The 27,254-nt window shown below is 48.8% G+C and overlaps 1 protein-coding gene across 8 annotated transcripts in view; it reads right to left on the bottom strand.

Annotated features, from left to right (window-relative positions):
* Positions 1 to 27,254, bottom strand: part of LOC118225438 (partitioning defective 3 homolog) — a 381,373-nt gene that overhangs the window by 73,664 nt on the left and 280,455 nt on the right. For all 8 annotated transcript variants that reach the window (XM_035413832.1, XM_035413834.1, XM_035413837.1 and 5 more), the window contains 2 exons: positions 12,547 to 12,675; positions 860 to 1,108 (listed from right to left, as the gene is read on the bottom strand). In XM_035413832.1, coding sequence (XP_035269723.1) covers positions 860 to 1,108; positions 12,547 to 12,675 — 378 coding nt within the window. The remainder of the gene's footprint in view (positions 1 to 859; positions 1,109 to 12,546; positions 12,676 to 27,254) is intronic.

Below are 27,254 nucleotides of genomic sequence, written 5' to 3'. Positions count from 1 at the left end.
TCGCGACCGCGAAACAATTAGCTAGAACGCCTAATTAGGAGCGACTGAAAAAGAGGAGAATGCAGTGTGTGTGTGTGTGTGAACGAATGAAAAAACTGTGGAACGAAAGATTTTTTAAAAATGACAGAAAAGCACATTTTGCGCTTCCACAGATAATCTCTCTGCAAAGTTGTTTGCGTTAACGGGTGCTCGTATGTGCGCGTCCAGTTGAGGAGGAGAAAGACAGCATGCCGAAACGGCGGGAACACGTGTGCACTGAAGCACAGTCACTTCACAGAAGACCCTCAGAACCCCAAACCCTATGCTAAAGCCAAGGTCAGCGTATGAAACTTACATACAAAAAGTATGAATTACTGATAAAACAACGGACTCATTGTACACGGCACAATATTGGTATTCAGTTCGATACTGATCTTTCATGCTTACGCAATAGAACCGCAATAAAAATCCATAGCGTCAGCAGCGTCTTTTTTTAAATAAGACTTTTTTTGTGCATTAAACATCCCACGTTTAGGCGGACACCTGCAATAATGACTTTCCGCTCCGAGGGGAGACGCAGGTGAACTGACAGCAACTCGGCTCGCCTTCTGACAAGGTGTGCGGAGGACTTATCATGATCCAGGATAATAAGAGAGACAGTACGTTATTAAATTTTCACACCCCGAGAATTATTGATGGTTTACGTTGCTGTAAGACCCGTCCAAGAGAAGGCGTGCGGGGTTTGGAGGATTAAAACTTCATATGAAGTTATCTGCCGGGCTTCTTCTTCGCTTTAAGCAAAGCACCGTAGGCACTAAGCCAGTGAAACAGACGAAAATAAATAAATAAGAAGCGGCGGTGAGCCAGCGTCGCCCCCTACCTGTCGGCGGAGGGAGGGCGGCCGTTGCGGGGCTTGTTGACCTGCGCGTACAGGGCCTCCAGGGGCTGCCCGTCGTCCCGGGGGCTCTGGGGCCGGTTGTAGCCGCTGTCTATGGAGGAGTCCAGGGACCCGATGCCGGCGTACGGGTGCTCTTCCTCCGCGCTCAGGAAGGCGTCGATGTCTTGGATCTCGGCGTAGTCCCTCTCGCGGGCCTGCCTCTGGCGAATCTCGCGGGTCTTCGCCTGAATCCTGCAGACGGACGCGTACAGAGCCATCAGCCAAGGACATTAGTCATGGGAAGGGGGGGGAGGGGGGCTTTTTGGCTTTCCAGAAGCGGCCTGGATGGCCCCGTCATATCCTGAGCCAACACGATCTGTCCAATCTGCAATTAGTGCAGAACCCAGCAACCAGTCTTTTAAAGCGTGATTCTTCCAAAAAAACACCATTGCCCTTGTGGTAGAATTACAGTGTGAATTGAGGTAATTGACCCAAACAATGACAGTGAACGACAAAAATGTCATTTTTAACTGGAAGAATAACTAGTAATACTGCTACTTGATTTCTCAGACCTACATAAGCTACTTCTGTACTCCACTAAAATGACAAGCAGGTTGTCTTTCAGAAAAGCAACAAAAAAACCGCAATGCATGCTGCAAGACGCAAACGCAAAAATATTTTTGTCAGATAATTTATTGAAATGTATTCACATAGATGTGGAGCATATCCGTGTCAGCTCTCCTGAGGGAACGTCAACAATGTCAACCACACACTTCTCCTTACCTGGCTTAACACCTTCATCTCCTCACCCACCCCCGATATTCTATAAAAACATCTGTTCTTGCCCGATTTATTATGAGACCCAAATACTGCACAAGTTGTGACCGTGTCTGAAATAGCTCGTTATGAGTCGGCTGCATAAATAGCAGTTATTCAAATCATAGTTACGTTAAACCCTTTTAACCCAATTTGCCACACAACTTTGTTCCTAGAAGAACTACAGCAGGAAAGTAAACTGAACAGAAAACATAAACCTAGATTCTTTCTTTAGTGGCTAGCTTGCTAGCGAGTATATTACCCTGTCTCAAAAAATGGCTCCGAGGCCGAGTAGCATAGCCCAGCCCCAATGTATGCATTCAGTAGGCCTGGCAACCACTGACTGCCATTGTCTGATGCCCACACATAGACTGTAAGCGCCTGCCCTGTTGTAGTCCAAAGTAAAGCAGGTACTTGGAGCATGCACAGTAGTTTGGGGCTATATCTCAGGTAGAGAGCTGGTAGAGACCTCCTCTATTCACAGTTACACAAATAAAAAAGCAGTTTAGGGTAGAATTCCTCTTTTACCAAAACAGACAGAAGATGCCATGTCATGTAACTACTATCCTTATTCCACTATTATTCTCTTTAAAAGCAAGACGCAGGCTGGCCCTCTGATTATATTACAGAACCTTTAACCCCTTGCTCTGCTTACACAGAGCTCAGATTAGCTGAGAAGGATCTCCTGACTGTCCATGAGTGGAGACTTGGAGCAAAGGGAGAGCCTGTTTTTATAGTCCAGGCCTGTACACTCTGGAACACTGCCTCTGATAAGATAAACGCAACCACGTCCGTCATCTTTTAAAACCCTTTTGAAAAAACATTTTTTATGAATTATCCTTTTTTAAATCTTTTCAGAGGTGCTATAAAAATAAGTACCTTTTAATAACAGATAAAATAAGTCTTGTTATATTACTAAGTGTCATCAGCGATTCACTGATTTAATGATATTTCATTCTCGGATTGGCTCAACAGTTCATTCATTCAAAACCCAAGACTGACAGCACATATTTGCTTTCCCCACTCTAAGCCTCACTCTCCTATTACTGCTGGGTCATTAATTAATAAAACATTTGAACCACCAGGCAACTGCAGTTAATACCAGTGCCACAGACTATTTAAAACAAGGTATTAGATGTGCACTGTGGAATAATATGGCCTTGGAGAATCCAGCTGTGTCACCTCTCCACATACTTCCAGAACCCCCACTGGTTTATGAAGCACACAGACGCAATGGGGAAATCCAATATTTACTTTACACCCCCTCCCTCCCTCCAAAAAATAAAAATTAAGTAATGTTCTTCCATAAAAAGAATTCCGAGAGCATTCTTCTTCTCTTTTAAGTGCGCTTCAAACTGCTTTATACGCCCCCATTCAGAAAGTGCCCTGGCCTCCCCCCAGTGTGCTTCCGTAGCTGGTTTCATTTAGCGGAGTAAGAAACCCCCAGACAACAGCATGCGGCCGTATTCAGACCCCTGCCTGTATTCAGACCCCTGCCTGTATCCAGACCCCTGCCTGTATTCAGATCCCTGCCTGTATTCAGACCCCTGCCTGTATTCAGACCCCTGCCTGTATTCAGATCCCTGCCTGTATTCAGATCCCTGCCTGTATTCAGATCCCTGCCTGTATTCAGATCCCTGCCTGTATTCAGATCCCTGCCTGTATTCAGACCCCTGCCTGTATTCAGATCCCTGCCTGTATTCAGACCCCTGCCTGTATTCAGATCCCTGCCTGTATTCAGACCTCTGCCTGTATTCAGATCCCTGCCTGTATTCAGATCCCTGCCTGTATTCAGACCCCTGCCTGTATTCAGACCCCTGCCTGTATTCAGATCCCTGCCTGTATTCAGATCCCTGCCTGTATTCAGACCCCTGCCTGTATTCAGATCCCTGCCTGTATTCAGACCCCTGCCTGTATTCAGACCCCTGCCTGTATTCAGATCCCTGCCTGTATTCAGACCCCTGCCTGTATTCAGATCCCTGCCTGTATTCAGACCCCTGCCTGTATTCAGACCCCTGCCTGTATTCAGATCCCTGCCTGTATTCAGATCCCTGCCTGTATTCAGATCCCTGCCTGTATTCAGATCCCTGCCTGTATTCAGACCCCTGCCTGTATTCAGATCCCTGCCTGTATTCAGACCCCTGCCTGTATTCAGATCCCTGCCTGTATTCAGATCCCTGCCTGTATTCAGACCCCTGCCTGTATTCAGATCCCTGCCTGTATTCAGATCCCTGTCTGTATTCAGACCCCTGCCTGTATTCAGATCCCTGCCTGTATTCAGACCCCTGCCTGTATTCAGATCCCTGCCTGTATTCAGACCCCTGCCTGTATTCAGATCCCTGCCTGTATTCAGACCCCTGCCTGTATTCAGACCCCTGCCTGTATTCAGATCCCTGCCTGTATTCAGATCCCTGCCTGTATTCAGATCCCTGCCTGTATTCAGATCCCTGCCTGTATTCAGATCCCTGCCTGTATTCAGACCCCTGCCTGTATTCAGATCCCTGCCTGTATTCAGACCCCTGCCTGTATTCAGATCCCTGCCTGTATTCAGACCCCTGCCTGTATTCAGACCCCTGCCTGTATTCAGACCCCTGCCTGTATTCAGATCCCTGCCTGTATTCAGATCCCTGCCTGTATTCAGACCCCTGCCTGTATTCAGATCCCTGCCTGTCAGTAGCGGGAGATCTTCCTGAATGGAGAATGGAGAAGCGGAGGAGCCTCAGGAGCCCTCCGATGAGAAAGGAAACGGGCCTTTCTGATCCGCTCCCGAGCCCCTTCCCTCAATCTCATACTGCACCGTGGCCTCCTGAGTGCAGCACAGTCACAGAGGGCCTTTCTGCTCAGGCTCCTGTTACTGTGAGAGGGTGTGTGTGTGTGTGTGTGGGTGTGTGTTTGATGCTGTGAAGGTGTGCGTGTGAGCATGTGAGGGTGTGTGCATGTGTGTGTGTGTGTGTGTGTGTGTGTGTGTGTGTGTGTGTCAGAGTGTGTGTGTGTGTGAAGGGTGTGTGCATGTGCATGTGTGTCAGGGTGTGTGTGTGAGAGTATGAGGGTGTGTGTGTGTGTACACACACGTATGCGAGGGTATGTTTGTGTGAGGGTGTGCATGCGTGTGTAGTGGATACCTTGCCACAGGAGTGCCCTGCTTTTGGGAGTAGTGGTGAGGAGAGAAGTGAGGCGTTCCCTGCTGGGCGGCCCTGTCTGCAGCCCCCGCTCTGTTAGTGGTTCCAGATGGGGGAGCGCTGCGGGAGGACCCCCCCCTCACGGGCGCTCGCAGCGGGCCTGTGGGTCGCCCCTCCTGGCCTCCTCTCTCCACTGCCAGGGGTCAATGCTGGACTCCCCCCCCCCGCCCCCCATCTGCTGTCCATCAATGCTGGGACTGGCAGCCCAGCACCACTGACACACTGTAACTCGATCCCATCCAACTTATCACACTCCTCATTGTGCAATAACCCTGGCCATATCCTCACAAATGTTCCAATCCTACGTCCTACTTCAGCAAAACGTTTTTTAATACATCTTCAGTATCAAGGATATTTACAGGGCTATTCCTCTGTGGGGGAGAAACACCTAATTCACTCAAAATCTAAAATTCTTGTGAGCTCACATCACGTGAGAGCATGTTTGCGTGTTCATCCGAGCTTTGTGTTTTTCCAGAACACGACGAAGCCCTGCCACGATGTTAACTGTATTTTCAGTAATGGCGTGCAGAGAACTGCCCGGTGGCCATCCATCCTGACTGATGTCATATCTCTGTCAGTAAGATCTGACGATGTTATGGAGAGTTTACAGTAATGTAAGGGGGGAAAAAAAAATCCCCTGCAGCGTTTTCGGTCAAATCGAATTCATAAAAGTAATATCTCGGGCAAAATAAGATAATGGCTTCACAATAGGCATATATTTGAAGATGAGCTCGGCCCGTGAGCCCAGAGGGAGAGAATTTAAGCCTTTCAGCGACGGCTTATAAGTAACCTCTAGTGGACAGCAAGGGATACCACAAAGCCTCGTTTTCAACACCCAGGAATCACATTTACAGCAAAGGCTGTTCTGTTGACAAGACGTTCGTAGTATATTGTCTCAGTATGGCACCTGCAGAATGTAGCAGAAAGGCTAAATCAAGCCTTTGAAGTCTGCGAGACTTGAGGCCTGATTTACAGTGCTCAGCCGTGAAGTCGTCCTCTCAGGAGCGAACGATCTCACGAAACGTAACGGCGGGCTGTTCTGACTGGACGCCCTGCATCTCTGCCTCGAGCAGGGATTGACCGCGTCTTGTAGATCCTCGCGGTAGAGCCGAATTCTGTTCTCAAGCTGAAGTATACATTGCTTGCATCTACATGCATGGTTTGTATCAGAGGCCCTTATGAAGGACAGTGGAAGGAGAAACAGTTCTAATGTAAAGAAACAGCCATGTACAATACTACAATTCATATATCTAGAGCTGTATTTCATCTGACTGGGGTGAATTTTACACGAAAGTATATGATATATAGATTTTACAGGTGCAGTGCTGTGAAGAATTATTTGCCCCCTTCCTGATAACCTATTATTGCATATCTGTCACACAGAATGGTTTCAGATCTTTAGACAAAATGTAATATCAGACAAACCTTTTAATTGATTCTAATCATCAATTAAATATGGTTAATTGGTTGATTGAGTAACTTTTTCACATTATTATTATTATTATTTTCTCCCTAAATAAATGAAATAATTATTTTTTTTAAATGTGTTTTGTGTTTATTAAGTTTCCCTTTCTAATTAAGCTTCCCTGTCTAATATATTTTGTTCTATGATCTGAAACCATTCAGTGTCACAAATATGCAATAATAGAGGAAATCAGGAAGGGGGGAAATATGTTTTCATGGCACTGTATAATAATCAACCCTTGCAGTTGATTTTAGGATGTGTACCTCTGTTCCTTTGAAATTTTCCCAATTTCATCTTATGACCCACTTCAGCCCTACACATGACACACCAATGGTTCTCCAGGCTTGATAACCACCAACATAGGGAACAGCCCGACGGCACAGAACCGTATCTGACGTACAGCACAGAGCCGTCGCTGGTGTACGGCACAGAACCGTATCTGACGTACAGCACAGAACCGTATCTGACGAACAGCACAGAACCGTCACTGGTGTACGGCTCGGAGCTGTCCTTATTGGAACAGGCTTAAGGTTCCGTGCAGAGGACGCGTGGGGGTCAGTGTGCACTCTCATTTGTCAGAGTGCACAGAGGCCCTCCTGATTCCATGCGACCTCTCCCTCCCTTAACTCCATTAGACAATTAATGGAGCGGCATGGTGTCAACAGCCGGGAGAACAGAACCAATACACAGCGCTGTCAATTACCCACCGAGCCCTGCTTCCCACAGTACACTACACGAGAGGACAATCTGAGCATAAGACTTCTGGACAGCCCAAACCAAAAACAGCTTGGGCTGCGGACAAAAAAAAAAAACCTGTGCTGAAGGATGAGGAAATCGATTTCCCAAAAGGGCTAAAGAAAACAAAACTATACATTAAAAACAATGAGAAAAATACCATAAAGCCCAAAGCTCATTAGGGCAGCAATACCCATGCTCAGTTTTAGGAGGCAGGTCCGTGCTTTTCTCATAAATAGAGGGGAATGCAATTAAGGGGGAACAGTCCTGATTACCCGGTATATCCGGTGTAAATCGCAGAGAGAACCCTTGGGGATGGGGGTGGGGGGAGTTGCCGGAGCGACCAACTGCACCCCAGATCAAAACCCCTCATCTAGTGCAGCGCAGAGATCTGTGGTGGTGCATCACCTCAGGCAGGGCAATCCTACGAACCTCTCCACATCTCCTCCATCCCTGCACAGTCAGCTCCATCGGGAGGCCCGCTCCTCTCCGTCTCGCGCCTCACTTCCAGCGTCCGCAGTCAGCGAATCAAAAGCCTCGCCAGCGCCGTCAGCTCGCCCGTCCCACTTAGAGCGCCCGCTGATCTGACGCGCTCGTATTCAGCGCCTTCATCAGCAGCCTCACGTCCGCTATCCGAAAATCACGCCGCTGGCTGACACAGCCTCAGCTTCGGCAGCTTGTCTCTTAAGACGGGCTCAGGTTCTATTTACGTACAACGTATTCTCATCATGTTCACAGCTAGTGGAAGTGAACAACAGCAACAAGCAGTTAACGGTGTCTGGTCCTATTGATTTCTAATACATGATGATGGTGACTAAAAAAAAGTTAAACAAAGGCCCTTTTGTGGATGATTTTTTGTCATGTTTCCCAGAGTTTTTTTTTCCCCACAGAGCTTTAATCTCTGTCCAAGTCCATTCCACCCCAGCTGCGGAAAGGTCAGCGCGGGGTCAGGAGAAGACCTGACACGGACGAGACGGAACCGGCGAGCTCGGAAATTTCACGGCTGGGAGAAGCCGCCGCGTTGTCCGAGTTAAGAGAAAATGAGCCTGAAGTGAGAAAGAGGAAAAACACCACTCCGGCTCAAAGGCTTTCGTTTAACCTCAGGTTTAAACAGCGTGGGCTACAGGCATTTCCTGCCAGGGGGCTGATGGGAAATCCAGGGCAAGCAAGTTCATTTGTGAATGGGGACGTTACAAAGGTCCACGGTTGGGGACCTCCGGGGGGTCAGTCGATCGACGGCGGCAGGAACAAGAGACACAAAGCTGCTGCCGGACGGGCTTTATTTTCAGCATCCGCCATCACAGTCCTCAGCCTCTCAGATGGCCTCTCGAGCGCACCGTTTATAATATCTCATTCCCCACGTCTAAACAGTTATCAAACGTCTGCCGACCGCTTCGCGCTCGCTCCGCGCTAACGCCAGACAGCTCCTACCGTCCGCGGCGCTCGCCAGCGTCTCGAGCGTTTGAAAGATGATGAAACTCTTCCGTTCACAGGCCCGGGGGAAATGGAAAAGGGAGAAAAAAAAACCCAGGGCTCATAAAAACCGTAGAAAATTAAATAAAAACGTTTACAAATAGGACGGACCGTTTGGCGTTTTTCTCCCCCGCTTCCTTTTTTTTTATTTTTCGATTTCAATTTAGAGAATGTAAAACAAGGCTAGGCGGTGAAGTGTAACGCGGTGTTTGAAACCTAGGGCCTCGAAAAACACCAGGATACGAGCTAGGGAAAGATTTATCGAGTGGATAAACCAACCGCTGCTTTACTTCCTGTTTTTATTTTTTATTTTTCACTTTTCTCAGTTGACGGAATGGTGTTTGAGGGTGGGGCAGTGCTCACGAGCGTGCGTTGGCCTGCGCTCCTTCCTCTTAACGCCGTGTACACAGGGCTGTTAACGCAGGCCTCCACCGTAGCCCGTTCTGACTCCATGGCGCTGCCGCTCCTCTTTCCACGCGCCTCTCCGGGCGTTTAATGGGCGTCGGAGGGAGGGGCGGGGCAGTCTGCGATACTTTCAAACATTCGCTGACAAATCCGAACTCAAAAACTTGCTCTGTGCGCATCTGTATATTAAACGGAGATTTCAACAAAAGGGCTGTTTCCTTTGTTTTTTTTTTTCAAACTACGATTACATGTCACATAACCGCCTTATCCATTTTGACAGCCTTATCAAATTATTTTGGATTACAGGTGCAGTCGCGAACAGCATTCTTGGAAACAAAACATTTTTGGGTCCTGAAAGTTTTTTGTTTTTTTTTGATAGCTATTGAGCAGCTGTTCTGAGCACGTTTGAATATTTCAGTTGCGAAGCTGCGACCGTTATTGTTAGCCTGAGTGCGGTGCCATTTAATCAAACCATCTGAAGGCCACACGCAATTACATTTAACTCCGTGCAGACCATCAATATAATTACCAATATAATCAGCCTCACAATCACTCCTTTTGATCTCTGCTCTAATTGTCCGCGCTAATTATTTCAGACGTTATAAAAGGCACGGAAACAATAAAGGAATGCAAATAAACTTCAAAAAAAAACAGAATGTTTTTCGAACACCCAAATTATTCCGTACGCAGAACCAACACGATTAATAATTACGCTTAAGATTAAAAGCGAATGCAATATTTATGCTGTTTACAAGTGATTAAGAGAACGAGAACGACGGCGTACGCCCAAATCGGATAAACAACTCGAACGCAAACAACATCCATCACATGACAGGCCGTCGCGCCCTTCGGTGGGCTTCTGCAAGGCGTCGCTCCTGACCGCGTTCGGGCCGCGAGCCCCCGCAGGGGCGAGGGTCGCCTTGTTTCCGCAGCTCAGCGGTATTCTGAACAAACAAGAGGAAACGGAGCCCTAAAAGACGTCTATTTTTACCGCAGGAAGAGGTGAGAGGCGAAGGGGTGCGAGGCACTGATTGGGGCCCACTCAGCAGCCTGAAAGATAAGCGAAAGACGCTACTGTGTCCCCCGCCCCCCCTCCCCTGCCCCCCCCCCAACCCCTTTTCAGTTCACGGTCCCTAATTTGCGGAGGTGGGCAGACGGACAGACGGGACTCATCTGACGGTCTCCGTGGCGCCCACGGTACGAGACGAGCTAAACCCGAGACCGGGCGGCGAGCGAAAAGGAATAATGCACGCGCTCCCCGCTCCCTCGCCCCGCTGATTGACAGCGGTGCGTACGCCCCTCCCCCCACCCCGACCCCGCCACGCGCCATCAAAGAGAACTCCCCCCGGCGACGGCCGTTTCAGCCCCGGCGGGGGGCCCGTGGGGGGGGGGGGGGGGGGCGCGAGCGCAGAAGGCAGCCCTTTAATGGCGGCGGCGGCGGCGGCGGCGGCGGCGAGCAGGCACGCAGACGTGCGAGCGCGCTCCGCTCTCAGAGACGCCCCCGGGAGGGCGACGGCCAGGCGACGGCCGTTTGCGAGTCTGAGGAAGGCTACGGCGCACACAGACGCCGCCGATGACCGGCCTTTCATCGACCTGACGGCGGCGCGACCGCTTACGATGCGCCTGCCCGAGGGTGCGGTTTATCGACTCGGGCAGAGGGTCGAACGAGATGAGGGTGGCGACGAAGAGCCGGCAATGGGGGGGTGAGGGGGGCGGGGGGGGGCAGGTACAAGAGTTCAATGGGGATTTGGATACACAGCACCAACACTAAAAAGAGAGGTGGAGTAACTCTATAATGCTTTAACATGCAGTACCACGGAATGACCAGCTCTCTCTCTGGAATAATTTATTCAAATAAATATCCCTAATGAAGCACATATAACCTCTCCGTCTCATACACAGTCGATGGCCAATGAGATACAGCATGTACTCCTTTTATAACTTCCTAATTTACTTACAGTACTTGGACATTCTAGTGTTTTCTGCACTGCCAGGTTAACTGTCTTCAGCAACACCAATTCATTAATGTCTGCATTAATTTAGCAAATCAGAACAATTGAGATTCAACAGAAACCAAGCTCTGATAGACACACAGAAGTGAATATACTAGCCAGTGTGTACAACATCTGCGATGCTACATTCTGTTAGCCTCCCATCCCAGATTTGCACTGTTTCTCCTGGGCTTATGTTGGCTTTCGTCACCATATGCGCAGATTTGTAATGAACACTGGTTAAATACCCCTGGAATGGCCTGGCCAATGTGGTCTAGCTAATCAGTTGGCACGTCTGCTTTAAGGAAGAACCAACCACGTTGCATTAAACACACTACCACCGAACCTGTATCTGAGCACGTAATATTTGCTCAAATTACCCTTGCAGTTGATTTTAGGATGTGTACCTCTGCTCCTTTGTGAAACGGGAGGCGCTGAGTTCCGGGTGGCTCGCTGTCGATTTACGCTCACCGCTACCAGAGCCGCTTTCCCTCAGGAGGCTTTTAAAGAGGGCGGTAAAGGAACTGATGTGGAGCTGAACGACGGGGTTTTTAAAAACGCGAGCCCTTTTTTAACCAGCAAGAATAGGTGGGCTCAGGCATGCAGAACGGAGACAAATGAGGGCAGAAATGAAATTTCTATGCAAGAGAGGATCCAGACAAACAAAGACGGGACAGCTTATGCAAAACGCATTTAACATTTTCTACTTATTTCCTCGCCTTTCCTCCTCCTCCTCCTCCTCCTCGTTCCTCTTGTCCGCAGACGCCCGGCGAACACACAAAGGAAGAAAGCCCGTGGAAGGAAGGAGCGTGTCGGGGGGGTGGGGGGGGTGAAATGTGTTGGGTCACATGCCAGGAACTGCACACGCTCGCCGCACTACAGAGGACGCGCGTGTCATTGTGGAGGCCGGTTCCATTGGCCAGCCTGCCGGACGGCAGCGCCCGCCGTCGCCGCGGGGCCCGTCTGCGCCGTACCGCCGTGCCCGGGCCCCTCCGGGAGCGCCATTAAGCCCCCTTTCTGTCGCTTTTCAATTAGGGCTCGCCATGACGGCCCTTTAATACCGCGGTTCAGCCGCCGCAGTCCGAACAAAAGCAGGAGCGGGTCCCTCTCCGCGCTCATCCGGCTGCACCCCGCCCCGCTCTGTCGCCCCGGGCGCCAGCGCTAAAAAGGGGGTGTGCCCCGAACGAGACGCGCCTCCCCCGCGCCGGGAAAGCGGAGCCGGTGAAAACAAGTCGGCGAAATTAAAGGAGGGAAAACGCGCTCTTCCCTTAAACTCAAACGTACCGTGGAGAAATAAAACGGGCCGAACACCGGCGCGAGCCCCCCCCCCCCCCCGTTACGCAAAGATCGGCGCCCAATCAGCCGGGGGCACCGGAGACGCCGAGCCCATTACCGCACAACGGCAAAAAAAACAATCTACAAATGATCAATTAAATATACTGTAATAAAAAGGCCTGACATTTACAAATTGACATCCTAATGCTTTCCCAGAATTTCTGCCCCATTTTGTTTAATTAGACCGTTTGCTAATTTCCTGGACGGCCGCGTCGCGCCCCCCCTCCCGTCCCCCCCCGTCCCCCCCCGTCCCCCCCCGTCCCTAATGGAGAAGCTCTCGGCGCGCCTCACCTCTCCTGTTCCAGCCTCATCCGCAGGGTCTCCTCCTCGGACACCTGCGCCTCCTCGCTCTTCAGCTTGCCGGACCCCCTGCGCTCCACTCCGTCTCCCGGCCTCTCGTCCTTGCGGTGTTTGCCAAACCTGCGGCGCACATCAAGAGGAGGAGAGAGAATGATCACCGGGCGCGATACGGCCGAATGGCCAATCCCGTGCCCTCGAACCCCGCCATCGTAAATACCTCGCAACAGAATTCAGCCGAGTAAATGCCGTTACAATTAAATACGCATTTGCATTTTTCAGGTGCACGCAGTCGACTCACGCGGGTCCGCTGGTACGTTAACTACACAAACAACCACATTTAGACCATCATCAGCTCTCAATAAGCGATCACTTTCATTTCCCAGTCACAGAAGGTTACTGTGGTAACGACGGCCATGATTCAAACACGTTCGAAGGTTGCCCCATCAAACCAATGAGGTAGCGCATGACACAAAGGTATGTCCTGATCTTCCCATCGCTCATAGGCGGCCATGGGGGCGCTAAGAGGTTACGATTCTGTTCCAACGAGGCAAAAAAAAGAAGATTAACAGGGAAAAAAGGTAGTTTTACGAAGGAGCGTGCCCCAGAGTTATTTACACTTTCCTCCTGAGTGCGCGAACCTTACATTTTAACGGCGGGATGGGGGGGGGGGGGGGGCCCGTAAATCCGATGAGAGCACGCCGGGGTGCGAGAGTAACCCCGCCGGGGAACGGGGACGAGCGTCCGCAGCGCGTAACGCGTCATAAATCAGGACACGCAAACGAGCGGTGGTGCCGCCATCCGTCTGAGAAGGGCTGGAAAACGATGTGTGTGTGTGCGTGCGCGTGTGTGCGTGTGTGTGTGTGTGCGTGCATGTGAGTGTGTGTGTGTCTGGGGGGGCCTTCTGCTGTAATGACTAAGCTGCTCTCTCACCCGCTCTGATTAATATAAATTGAATCCATATCCATCAGCACAGCCGGCTGAGGTCTAGCCTCATCTCTGACCTAGATGGGTAGTTACCTCAGTAGGGGGGGGATGACAGCATAGGTGTCCCCACCACACTCTCCCAGTGAGGTAATGAAGATGCACAGGCACCGCTGGCTGTAGAGGACTGCACTCTGAGCACTTCCTACCAATGCTAGTCTCTGTCTCTTCCAGCTACCAGTATGACTCAGCCAGCTGCATGGGGTGTTCGGCACAGGTGGAAAGTCCAGCGGCCAGAAAGTAAAGGTCCTGCCATGTGTTTCCTCCACCCCTGAACTCAGCCAGCTCATTTCACTAATTAGTTCTACCTCCTGCCTGAAGAATTGTGCTAATTAGCAAATACAGGTGATTGGAACAAAATAATGGCGAAAATAGTGGAATTTCCACCTCTGGTGTTCGGCGAACTGCACAGGAAACAGGCCGGAGCGTTGTCTGGCAGAAGCCAGAAGTGAAATCTGGCAACAGGCCTCTTTTTTCTTTTTTTTACCATTTTTAATCATCAAAATATCTTGCAATACAATAACAGGTAATGTAATAGCACTGCAACACTCGGTGCTGCAAATATATCTTAAATCCCTTCACTCATGTAATGGTCTTGGCACATTTCTACAGCAATGAATCAAACTGATGTGTTTGCTCCAATACATTTTAGCAATCAAAATAAGCACTTGAAATAGTGCCTGCTGGTGTGAATGAAAAATAATAAGAAATAAAAAACACAAAACCCAGAGCTAATGGGAGAAATCTGGAGTATGAAGTCCACTGAAGTACTGGTTACCTAATACCCTGTACCATCATACCAGGAGGACCTGAGCTGGCAATTTAACAGCAAGAGGATGCAGTCATACAGCATGCTCCTTGCCAAGGTCAGCTGTCCTCATTACACGACCTTGAGAGAACTGGCTCTCCCCTCCGTGCGCGGTCGCTTCTCCCAGTCACGATGTGTGTCTGTACTGGTCCCACAACAGGGAAACTAACTTCCTGCAGTGGTCAGGACAGCAGAATCATTGGATATTTTCCGACACAAGCTACAAGTGTGCGAAGGTCCACTGCCTCAGACTGCGTTTTGGTTCCAATGCCTACCCCATACTGTAGGTCTCCCACCTTTTGTGCAGTATTTTAATGGTTTTATGCTTCCCTTCTCGGGGCATGCTATGGATGTACTCTGTAGGTATTTAGAAATTGCGCTGTGGTTCTGGGTTATTACGGTTCATTTGCTTTAGTGCTTTACTTGCTGGTCTGGGAATGTTGTTGGCTAGGTCTGATGACTGCTCAAATTAATCAGGTGAGCGCGGTTCTGACTCTCCCACAGTCTAAGTCACTCCAGTCTGCTAAATGAACGGAATGTAATGTAATGCAGTTGAAAGCGTACCCCGCTTCATTACAAATGCATGCGTACTGCTCCTTTCAAGCAGGGATTTAAAGCAAATGCATCTAATCACAACACTTTAATGAAAAAAAAAAAAAAGTGGTAGCGGTGTGTTTTGGAGCACAAACAGAAGGGAATTCAGTCGAGAATCAAACGCAAGTAATTGTACAGGAGCTGGGATATTCATTGATCGTTCGGCTCACGCACGACATGTCAATTTGCACACCGCACATGCTGAAATCGATTATGAAAATCCACATTGACTATTTAAAAAAAAGAAATCTCATTTCATTTGCCGAACCGGGAAGAGTGGAGGACATTAGAAGAGACAACCTCCTCCATCTCAGTTGTGCTCTACTTTGCCTTCTGCTTCAGGGGTTTCTGTTAATTTTTTTGAGCGAAGGTTCACTAAAGAGTTAAGAGTTTCCAGGGTACAAACTCAATTCAAGCCTTATTTTTGAGACAAGTCTGAATGAAGCTTCCCGAACCGAGCATATTCATGAAATGGGAAAGCCTTGACCAATACGTTTACAGTTTCACTTTCAAATTAAAAACAGCCCACTCAATGAATTGCTTTTCTTTTGCTTATTGCTGTGGTGGGACCACAATCTTTTGAACGGAGTTGGGTCTGCTAAGAGATCATGGTAAAATAACCAGCAGGGGAAAACCCAAAAGCATTGTAGCGGAGACACCGTGCATTACCTGATTAATTAATCAACAAATGGCTCGAGTACGGCCTGAAAAGTAAAAAAGCTGCTACTCCTGCCCTAATGATGAGAAGGGGCCATCTATCACTGCAGCGGGCGACAGCTTCCCACAGCACCTCAAGGACTTTTCATTAACTGCCTTAGAAATATGCCTCCTCCTCATTTTAAAAGCGACAATGCTGGGCACGTCACAAGAAGTTCAAACTTGCTCAACTTTCTCCCTCGGACATGAAAATGGATGGCTGCATAATTTCTGTCACGGTGATGACGAGCCACTGTCCGCAGTTCTCCCGTTTCACACGCAGCGATGTGGCCGTCTGCTAGAAGCCCAACACGAAATGGTGCTTCACAGTGCATGCGTGAAGGCAAAAGGCACGAAGGTGGACAGGACAGTGGTGGTGCTGGCGTGGGGTGGGGTGGGGTGGGGTGATGGGTGGAGTATGTGGGGAAGGATTGACATCAAAATGGGTTGTTCCCCACAGGGAGGTTAAATGCTCTGATCGTTTACCGGCATACACATGTAAATGGCGATCAGCTAGCACGCTTTGCCCATTGTATCCCGCTGACACCCTATTGTATTGTGTCTCTGAACAAATTTTGGTACTGGACTTTGGCTGTCAGACAGTGAGAAAATATGTAGTTAATCACATAGTTAATTCAACAGAAGTCCTCATATAAAGAAGACAAAGAAAACACTGAAAATGTGTAATCCAAATGAAGCAATATTGTTTAATAGCATCTTGGCTAATGCCAAAAAAAGCCAAATCTAAGGTCTGTAATTGACGCTGACCTATACAATGATGTTCAATTTTTCTGACCTATACTATGATGTCTGATGATGTGTACTTCCACAGAGTTTGGCCAGACAAAGCATCTCTTCACAGCAGTGTACACATCGGTAATCTGGACGCTCGGGGAGGATGATTTTTCCGTCTCGAGCTTCCAAACTGTGAGGCATTAAAGCCCCGGGCAGTGCCAGTAAATTCCCTTAGAACTGGATGAACAGAGTGTAGGAAAAAAGCGACTGTCTGAGATTACTGCATTCCTGTTGGGTGGCCTTCAGTTGCTCCATTGATTAGATAAGTAGGTGGGAGTTCCCGACTGCACGCAACGCTGATTAGCATTTTGACAGGAGAGCGGAGCCAGAATTTCTTAAATTCTCCTACTTAACTCACTTTAGCTCCGACATGCCAGCAGTAGTCTGTGCCTGCAGCACAACCCTCTCTCTTGGCTTAGGCTTCAACATTATTATCGTTACCATTAAGCTATGAAACGCCATATTAAAGAAACACCTCACAACATATTTTTGAATGTGTCTCTCAGCCTAATTTATCTGGCAATACAAGCTAAATATACAGTGGGTGTTTTCTGTGATAATATTGCTAGGTAATGTCCTTATAAAGCAAAATAAATATTACTAAGCCATTCTGCGAAACCCTTACTTTTTGTTTTTTCATAATAATATCTAACAAACTTGCCTAGCTAGTATAGGCCAATTGTATTTTCCAATGGCTGGTTTGCTCATGCAATTACAAAAAAACTAATGCTAATTTAAGTTCATGTCAATTAATTCAAATAAATTTGCAAGCCAGCAAACTTCTCACTAGATACCCCAATTGTGCATAGTGCAGAACGGCCAAAGCAGCAAGAAATTTATTAAAACTACTTTTTGTTTTTACAGCATTCAGAAAAGAAAGGGGGCATTTGTGGGCGGTAGTGTAGTACAATGGGTAAGGAACTGGTCTTGTAACCTGAAAAGGTCATAGGTTCGATTCCTGGGTAGGACGCTGCCGTTGTACCCCTTGAGCAAGGTACTTAACCTGAATTGCTTCAGTATATATTCAGCTGTGTAAATAAATGCAATATAAATGCTGTGTAAAAGTTGTGCAAGTCCCTCTGGATAAGAGCGTCTGTTAAATGCCTGTAATGTTCTGTAATTTGTGAAGCAGAAAGTAAGAAAGTTAGTGATACCGTTTTATAGATAAAATGAAGAAAGAACGAGCTTTTTAAAAATAGTAGTACAATGTTTAACAAATACAAAATTGGTGAAGTAAATTTGTAGCTTAATGTTCAGTACAAAAGCCACAAGTATACACATGCATATTCCAGTATCCAGGACAACAACAAATTGGGCTAGGCTAACAGATTGACAGCCCAGAGGACACCGCTGTGGATATATTTTTTGTCCACCCTTACTTCTACATATGGCAGGTGTTATTTACATATCAGGCTTGTAAACAAAACACAAATGTACAAATTTAAATTTTCAGTTCAAAGGCCCTTTCTGATTATTGGTACCCATCATCATAATCTCTTCCAGTACACATGTAAGGTTAGGTAATTATTCAAATCACAACATACACGCTTGATGGAAACTGGAATTACAGGAAAGTGTATTAATTGTGTCAAAAAAAGACACGCTATGCATTTTAAATTAACATGTTAACTGGCAGCTGCAGCTGATACACATACTGCGTGTCCGTCCTGATAAACTGCAATTTCCACATATGCCAGTCCATTCAGTGTTTACCAATGCTCACTCATTTCTATTTTGTACTGTATGGATTCGTTTCAAGGGTTCAGGAAATCATATTCCACCTTTCTCCTATTAGCCCTGAATTTTGTGGTTTTTTTAAATTATTTTTCACTCACACTGGAAAGCACTATTTTCAGTGCTTGTTCTGATTGTTAAAATGTATTGGAGCAAACACATAAGCTTGATCCATTGCTGTAGGAAGGTGCCAAGACCATTACATGAGTGAAGGGATTTAAGATACATTTTCAACAGCGAGTGTTGCAGTGATATTTCATTACCTGTTATTGTAATGAAAGATATTTTTATAAAGATATTACAAGCACCCAGATGATACACAGGACAAGGTAATACAAACCCCCCAGGTCTGTGCTCCAGCCAATCATATAAATTCTTAGAGCTGTTTCAGTCATTTCAGCCAATCACTAGCTCTCTTCACCGATGCGGTAGATTCCAAGCTGTACATGCTTCAGACACGGATCAGAGAGGCCACTGACAGGTGTGTCTGAATGCGACTGATAATAATGAGCGATTGATTGGTTGTCATGTGCCCCGAAGGATAAGAGGGTCAACTCCTCCATCTCTCTGTGCTACACTGAACACTTCACAAAACCAGGGGTGAACAAGCAAGCGGCTCCCTTGGTAACTGGAGTACCGAACGTGGCTTGGAAGTCTGTCATAACATTATTCAGATGAGAACGAGCTTAATTCACAGGGTTGGTATTTTTAGACTGTACTTGAATGGCACCTACTCAGACTGGAGATTTCCTTCAGAGGTCTCCATACCATGTCTCCCTGTTAAACATGCAATCTGTACACTGCACTTAATGTTCCTTCTGAGTGCGAGCGGCGTAATGTATGACAAAAGGGCCACTCGCGTTAGCCGTCCCACTGAATCGAGCCCCCCATTGATCTCGATCCATTTTAAACGCACTTGAGGAAAGCGAGGGGGAAATTCGCCGCCCGGCTTGTGTTTTACACGAGCGCCTTTCACACACGCGTGTGAGGGTACACGCTGCTTCCGTCACCGCAGCAACGTTCATGCAGACAGGAGACCGAGGCACAACACAGGCTGGAGAACAAAGCCTTTCTTAGAGAATGGGAATGGATATCGCCACTGGCGGCGAAGCAATAAAATAGGACAACCTAGCGAACGCCTGTAATCGCCTGTCCAACCCTGCGCACTGAGAAATGATGCTCGCCACTCCCCTGAACAGGGATTTCACAAAGAGGCTATCGCTATTCAGGCGCAAAGCTTCAACGGAGCATCAGTGAGAGATATTCACTGGCTAAATATCACCAGGATACAAATACATGCATCTACTAATGCTATGAATATCAATCTATCCAATCTGCGCCTTGCTGCATATTACCTTCTGAAGAGCAAGGGTACGCTGTATGAACATCGTCACTGACCTGGGAGGGGAGTCCCAGTTTTAGCGCCAAGTCTGACCTTTTATGGAAGCCCACCTCACTGAGACAATGACATCATTTTGTTACGGATGTAGGGTGTCATTCACATCACCACAAAGCAAGCCTAGTCTACCTCAGGCCCAAGTCTTCTGCATTTTACGAAAAACCCCAGTTCAAGCACAAACGCAGTTACAATAGCAGTTACCAAGCATGTGTTCCGGAACAAACATGCAGTATGCCAACTGGCCACCGCACCAGCCTTCGCCACACGCACGCACACCTGGTGAGATGATAACTGCACCGCTTTGATGTGGCCTACACAAACATGCCCTGTAATTTCACACCAGTAACAGTATTTAGGAAGCATAATTACCAAAAAAAAAAAAAACCACAAGTGAGAAAAGTAAGGGAAGTGGCAATGAAAGCCTACACCAAACCAACAACCCACACCCCTGAATCACTGCTCCAGATGCCAGGCCAAAAGGGCAGCTTGTCTATTATATGTTGCTATAAATGCATCAGCACAACAAAATCTGCTTAAACTAATGTGCCCTAAAACCGACGACATAGCTCAACTACCACAGCCTGCAACAGGGAGAAATACATTACATTTGGTATTGCAACATGCGTAATATGTCATGTGACTTTATGCTGCTGTTGTGCTGGGCTAATGTAGGGGTCAAATGAGTTTTATGCAGTTGTGCTTAATGTGAAATATGAGGGTGAAAATTAGAACCTCAAGTTGTGGGGAATGTGGGAGACACCAGCACTGTCTGTTGAAATGTCCCCAGTTGCTCTTCTCAAACATGAATTATCCCAAAAAATTATGAATCGTTGCCAAGGTTCCACACCTACAATTACCATGTATGTTATTTATTGATTTACTGAGTAGCAATTGAAAACACAGCACCTGATGAAGGACATCAGTATATGTCAGATGACAGGAAACAGGAAGTCAGGGAATAGAATGATATTTTTTAACCTTTGCTGACCTTAATAAAAAAAATAAAAATCAACAAATGGCTCCAAAATCAATCATTTTTATAAAAGCCACATTAAAGCCTCAAAGTAACTAAGATATGTAACTGACAACAAAGACGACTGTGTTTCGATACAGCGCAGTCTATTCAGTGAGCTGCTGGTACTTCAACAGAGAGATCGTTTTATTTACGTGTTAAATAAATAAATCAAAACATCGTCCATATTCACCTCCTCCCGCCTCGAGTTACCGGGGGGAGGCGGAACGAAACCACGCGACACGTTGACAATCCGGTGAGATCTGAACCATTCGGGACACCGTTTGTGAAAACTCCCTCTCTCCAACGAGCCCGGAGTTTTCATTTGCCATGCAGTATCTATCAATCCCAGACATCTCTGAGAACATAATTTCAGGGGCAAGCTGAATCATTAGGGTTTCCGCTCGGCAGACCTGGAAGTTAATACCCATCTCCGCCGGGCCGGGCCTCCTGCAGGCCCCCGTTCGTCACAGGCCCGGGAAAATAAATAGCCTCACCTCCTCCGAAACAACCGTTTCCTATAAATATTGGAAAGTGCGCGGGCGAATTTAAATAATTCATGCAAATAATGCAGTTGTACAAACCGGCGACGTCGTTGTTTTCCGCAGGCAATCAGCACCGCCGCGCCGGCTTCCGTATCGAAGGCAGGATCTGCGGGCGCGGCCGGGGCCGCTCGCGCTGCCGCCACTCCCAGACGGGAGCGCGTGAATTTGATAACGCCTCGTTACGGAGAGAGAGAGTTCGCCCCGTTTCTGCTCGCGCAGTAACGGTAAAAGAATAAAAGGGAACGTGCTGCGCTCCCGCGGGCGGGGCACACGCTGTGAATATGGGGCTCGGGGGGGGGGGCGGGCTCCAGCATTTCCGGGGAGAGGGGTCTGCGAGCAGCCGCGGCGGCTGACCCCGCGCACCGCTAACCGGTGTTAACGGGAACGCGGCCACGCGTGCGCGCCCGTGCCGTTTGCCCGGGACTGCCCGCGAGCGTTTTTTCGAAATGCGCCGCGGCGACTTTTAACGGCGATGTTATCCGCCGCAGCCTGCCGATTGCGCCCTCCCCGCGGATCTCATTACCCGCCGCTCCCAACGTCAGTCAGCGTCTCGCTGTCACACCCAGATTAAACAGGCCCCGCCGCGCACCTGACAGCTCGGCGGCAACATCCCGCCAGGGTGGCGTCACCCGGGAGAGCGCCGGCGCTCTCAGACGCTTGCTCTCGAATCGCTTTCTCGCTATCTTTTCTTTTTTTTTGTTTTTTTTTTTGCTTTGAATGCACGGAAGCGGTTTCTCCGCTTAAGGTTGCAAAAATAAATAAATAAATAAAACGGAATAAAATAAAATAAAACAAGATGAAGGGCCGCCGTCGAGAGGAACATCGCCGCTGTTCTTTCGGCAACGCCGGGGTGAATAAATAAATAAATAAATGAATGAATAAATAAATAAATAAATAAATAAATAAATAAATGAAGTACAAGGGCGGGGCGAGGCGGCTAACAGTAGCAGCACACGTGCGCCGCGCCGAGGCGCGTTATGAATGTATTCATGCCGTTAAGGCGGCGCTGCGAGGGGGCCTTCGCCAACGCGCGAGATTCACACAGCCGAGAGCCGAGAGCCGAGAGCCGAGAGCGAGCTTTCACACCGGAGCGGGCCCGGCCCCTCCCCACTACCGCGCCCCGGAAACCAGCGGGCGCCGCTGTTTTTTTTCTTTTTTGGGGTCCCGCGCGGGTCACGAACGCCCCGCTTCTCGTATGGCTCATCCGCGTTTCGGCCAGGCCCTCATTTCATTCTGACAGCGGTGGCAGTGAATAACTGCCAAAGCACGGGGCTGTACTTTCCTCCATTACCTTTATTAAAGTTATCTCTTTATTAAAGTTATCTCTTTTTTGCTCCTCAGCAATGCGTCACATCTATAAATCGTGGCAAAAGCTTTGCTAAGTAGCCGACTTTTAACATTCTTTTCCTCCTCTGTGGTATTTGGTATTGCTCCTGCGAGCGTTAGGACAAACACAACCCTGTGGAGGAGCACTTGGCCCGGGGCCATTCTACGCTGGTGGCCTTTCTTTCGGGTATCCACCCCCACAGCCTCAAAAACAACAGCGGCTCCCCACTTCAGACCCCACTGAGTGTGTTTTTTTTCCCCCAATTTCGTTCCTTACGGAAATTCGGACGTTTTAAACAAATAAACAGGTCCTGCGGGCTGCGGAGTCTGGGCACAGGAAGCGGCTCCCCAGCAGATCCGCTGCTGGGCGGAGCGCGGGTGCGTCGGCGGGTGCGTCGCGACGCGCTGAGGCGGCGAGCGGCCGGCGGTGCAATCAGAGCGCAGATTAAAACAGCTGCTCTGATCCAGGGCGTTCTCAGGCCGCGCAGGCAAGGAAGGCATGAATCAGTGCAAATACGCAGAGAGCCATATTTCACCAGACCATAATACAAAAGACGACCATTGAGAAACATGACAGCTTTTAATGTTCCTTATAAATCACGGGGATCGGTGTTTTTGTGCGCGTGTGTGTGTGCGTGCGTGTGTGTGTGTGTGTGTGTGGCGTGCCTGCATGTGCGATTTTGTGTGTGTGTGGAATAAATGCGGCAAACAAAAGTTCCGTATAGAGATTTTACGGGATTGTGTAATTATTATTAGAGTATTAATAAAACACTGTTGCATATTCATGCAGCACCAGAACCCCAAATTATCATAAGGAAGACAAAGGAAGAGAAGGGTATATTAGCAGTGGCAATCACGACCATTTTCTAAAAACCAAAATCAAGGAAATGGAGGGGAAAGAGAGTGGCGAGGGGGAAAGAGAGGAAGAGTGAGAGAGAGGGAGACAGAGGTAGAACGCCTTCAGAGGGAATAAGATAGACAGAAGAGAACGAGAGGGAGGGAGAGAGGGAGAAGGGAGGGCATGCCGAAGCAGTTTTACTGGCAGAAGAGCAAAACAAAGAGACTCGCACATCATCAAAAAATAAAATAAAATAAATAAATAAAAGCGCATCGTCGACTGCAGGGCCCACTGCTTCCCGCTCACTTTGCAAGGAGAACCGGAGAGGCAGAGCACGAGCAGAGCTGGGGGGGGGGGGGGGGGGGAGACGGAGCGGGGCTGAGGAGGTGGGAGGAGCTGCAGGAGGGGTGAGGAGCAGTGCGATGTGACCTAGTTACATTATTATATGCTGAATGCTTAATGGAGTGTTTCGCTACCGCGATCCTTCACAAAGGCCCAAGACTCACATATACCCCAGCCCTGTATCCAATGAGGACGGGATTGCGGCTAATTCTGTTAAAAATTACATTGTTATGACGGTATCTATCAAAACAATGCAATATCCTGTTTATTCAATTTTGTAAAAAGAATTTGAATATGAATATGAACAAAAAAACTGTTTTAAGAACAATGACATATTCAAAGCTGCGAAATCCACACTTCCTTTCTCTTCCTTATTTATGACATGTCGGGAACAAAATGTGGTTTAAGACAAAATGAAGTATTTTAAATTCAACAATGTTGTGATAAATTTTTTTTAATCAGATGTAATTTTTCATAAGGAACGCGAGCTAGGATAACCGGGTAACGAACAGCACGTCGACGCAACGGAAAATCGCACGCTAAGCGCCGTTCGGTAAGGCGGGCCAAGATGGCGAAAGTGAAGGGCTGCCCTTCCGCACGTCGAGCTGCGCTCTGCGATGTCTGCGGCGCACTGTCATTTTGGAACGGACACCCAGAATAGAACCCCTGATCCGTAATACTCCCCCCCCCCCCCCCCCAGCCCATCAGAATAAGGACAGGAGGAGGCGGGGCTTTCCTTCTCACAAACCCGGGGGCAGTGGAGGGAAAACAGAAGATCAGAGAGATGACGGCAGGGATGGCAGGGTTGGGGGGGTGGGCGGTGGGGTGGGGGGGCAGCCTGTGGTAGTCGATTGGTAGTCTGTGGAGGTGCTGGCCGTGTCAGAAGGGCTCTGCTTCAGTGTTCTGCACAGGGCAGGGAAGTGAACTGGGGATTGTGGGATCAGCAGCTCAGAGCTCTGCTGTTTACTCCCTGACAAGCCCAGCCTGGCTTGCACACTTGTGGGGGGGGGGGGGGGGGGGGGGATGGGGAGGGGGGCTCCATCAGAAAAAAATGATTCTGCCTCTTTTTCTCCCTCCAATCAGATGCCAGAAAAGGCCCAATTAAACTTGCACCACGACATCTACCAAAAAAAAAATCCCCAGCGAGGCTCAGAAAAAAAAAAAAAACGATTCTTGACACCTTCACAGAAAGAAAAACAGATCAGAGAGAGCGATAGAGAGAGAGAGAGGGGGAGAGAGGGGGAGAGAGAGAGAGAGAGAGAGAGGGGGAGAGAGGGAGAGAGTGAGAGAGGGGGAGAGAGGGAGAGAGAGGGGGGAGAGGGGGAGAGAGGGAGAGAGGGACAGAGAGTGAGAGAGAAAGAGAGAGGGAGGGATGGGGAAAGAAAGAAAGGCAAGGCGCAGAGCGCGCGTCGCTGGCTGGGAGAGCGTAAAGTGGGTCCTGGGCTTTAATTGGCGGGCTTTGAGTTAGGCGCGGCGTGATTCAGCCCCTGATTGATGCCGCGCACAGGCAATTTTCTCCCTCTGACACAAACCGTCTCCGCGCGCGGGGAGCGCCGGGCGGGCCCGCGAATACCGGCCGACGCGTCCGGGAACGAACGCAAAAGGTCAACGTCGCGATCCGCCTCAGAATTAGCGGAAAACGGCGTCCCCAGCGCTGCTAAAATCTATCCACTTCTAAAGTGTGAGACGATAACGGTCGAGGTCACTCGTCTTTGGTGGAAGTGACTCACTATTAGACACACGTGCATTATCCAGGCCATTAAATATGAATCACGGTTCCACACTTTGTAGTCTTTAAAGCGTTTAACAGGTAAATAATCTCTTGTTTACGGTTCATTGTGTAAGACAAAACAGTGAAGACGGTGTTTATTCACCGCTACTGCAGGAAACGATACCCAGATGACAGGGGGGGAAAACGAAGCGCATCGCACAGTTAAAACTGCTCACCCATTTCAAATAAACCAAATAGTAAATAAACTTGTTTTGCTCAACTCCGCTTCTTGCGTGCATTTTAACAGAGCACCAAAACGTGCGGAAAAAAATGTTTTCACAAGGTCAACTTCTGATGCTCTGTGAACTGTGAAGTTTATGCCGTGACCAAGAGAAGTCGGGATCAAAAGGTTGAGAAAAAAACATTCAAAACTGCCCTACTTTTCCTTTCCCTTCCTTTCATTAGTTTTGCGCTTCCTTAGCCCTGCGAACGAGAGAAATAATGGAATGTTCAAAGCAATATGCAAATAACTCCATTTCCAGTGAAAATAAGCAGAAAAGCAGTTTATCAGTGACACAGTCTCACAGAGCGGTAAAGAACGATGATGTAAATGCTTTGGGGAACAGAAATGCAATTAAGATGCCCGGCGTTATGTATGAACGAGGAGCAGCAGCGAGGAAGACGAAGGCGGAGGGGTCCTCGGTGAATACTCTGAGGCACCGCAGAGCGGGCCGGAGAAGGCAGCCGACGCGCTTCGTCTCCAGTTCGCCCGCGTCGTCACGGCAACGCGCGTTCGGTCACGTTCGGGTCAGCGGCGCGAAAGACGCCAGCGTGTCGGATTTCATTTAAACGAGAGTTCAGATTCAATTAGCGCTCCGCACCCCCCCCCCCACCCCCCCTCCACCCCCCCCTCCTCCCCCTCCTCCCCCTCCTCGGCCGCCGCCTTAAATCGCGGTGCCGCGGCGATCGTTCCAAACGCGATTGGGCGATCGGGTTCTGACGTAAAAACGCGGGAAGCGTCGGATCGGATGGCGTTCGCATCGTGACCGTCCCCCGACCGCGCGGCCCGGGCGCGGCCCCGCTAACTGCGCCTCCGGGCCTCTCCGAAGAGGACGCCAGGCGTCCGCGCCGCGGCCCCTCGCCGCCGTTCACACGTTAAAAAAGCCTCCACTTCAGCACGCCGCTTTCCCACCATCCCGTTATTACTCTCGCCGCATTCGTAATCTGCTTTTTATTCAAAATCATTTCTCCATTCCCCCCCCCCCCCCCCCCCCCCCCCCCCCCTCTCCTCGGTGCCGCGGGAATATGATTGGCAGCGGGATAATAGAATATCGGGCTTGCAGGACATATTTGGCGCACACACCCGAGTCTAATTCGCCCCAGAGTGCCCCTTGTAAAGCGCGAGGCTCTACATCGACTGCATGACAGGGGACTGCTTACAGGGGCGGGAAAAAAAGAAAAAGAAAAGGGAAGGGAAAGGAAAAAAAAAAAATATGATGCGTGCTCATATAGTGCTTATCGGACAGATTCCACTGTCTCTTTTGCTTAGTTGGGCTTTTGATCAGGATCAGAACGCTCCGTGAGGCAGTCATGACACGCTATTAACGGTGTGTGTGTTTTTTTTGTAAACCTGGTTTTTTTATGTTTGTAAATCACAGGGATTATTAAGAAGACTGGCGTTATGAACAAAGCCGAGGGTTACTTCTTACACTCGTGGAGCCTTCGCAAATATTGACGCGAGCAGCCAGCGGCTCACCTGGCGTGCACTGCATCGACACGGCGCTTCGTAAGCATCGCATCTGTGACACTGTGATGAATGCCGTCGGGATGCCCCGTGTTGTTTACTAGATCATCGGTTCTTCATTCAGACCTACGTAATGCCTAAGATGGTCGTTGATTCACACAAAGAAACCTCTTC

Source organism: Anguilla anguilla, chromosome 4 (assembly GCF_013347855.1).
Source record: "Anguilla anguilla isolate fAngAng1 chromosome 4, fAngAng1.pri, whole genome shotgun sequence".
Classification (NCBI taxonomy): domain Eukaryota; kingdom Metazoa; phylum Chordata; class Actinopteri; order Anguilliformes; family Anguillidae; genus Anguilla; species Anguilla anguilla.
This window is presented reverse-complemented; position numbering and strand designations above follow the sequence as displayed.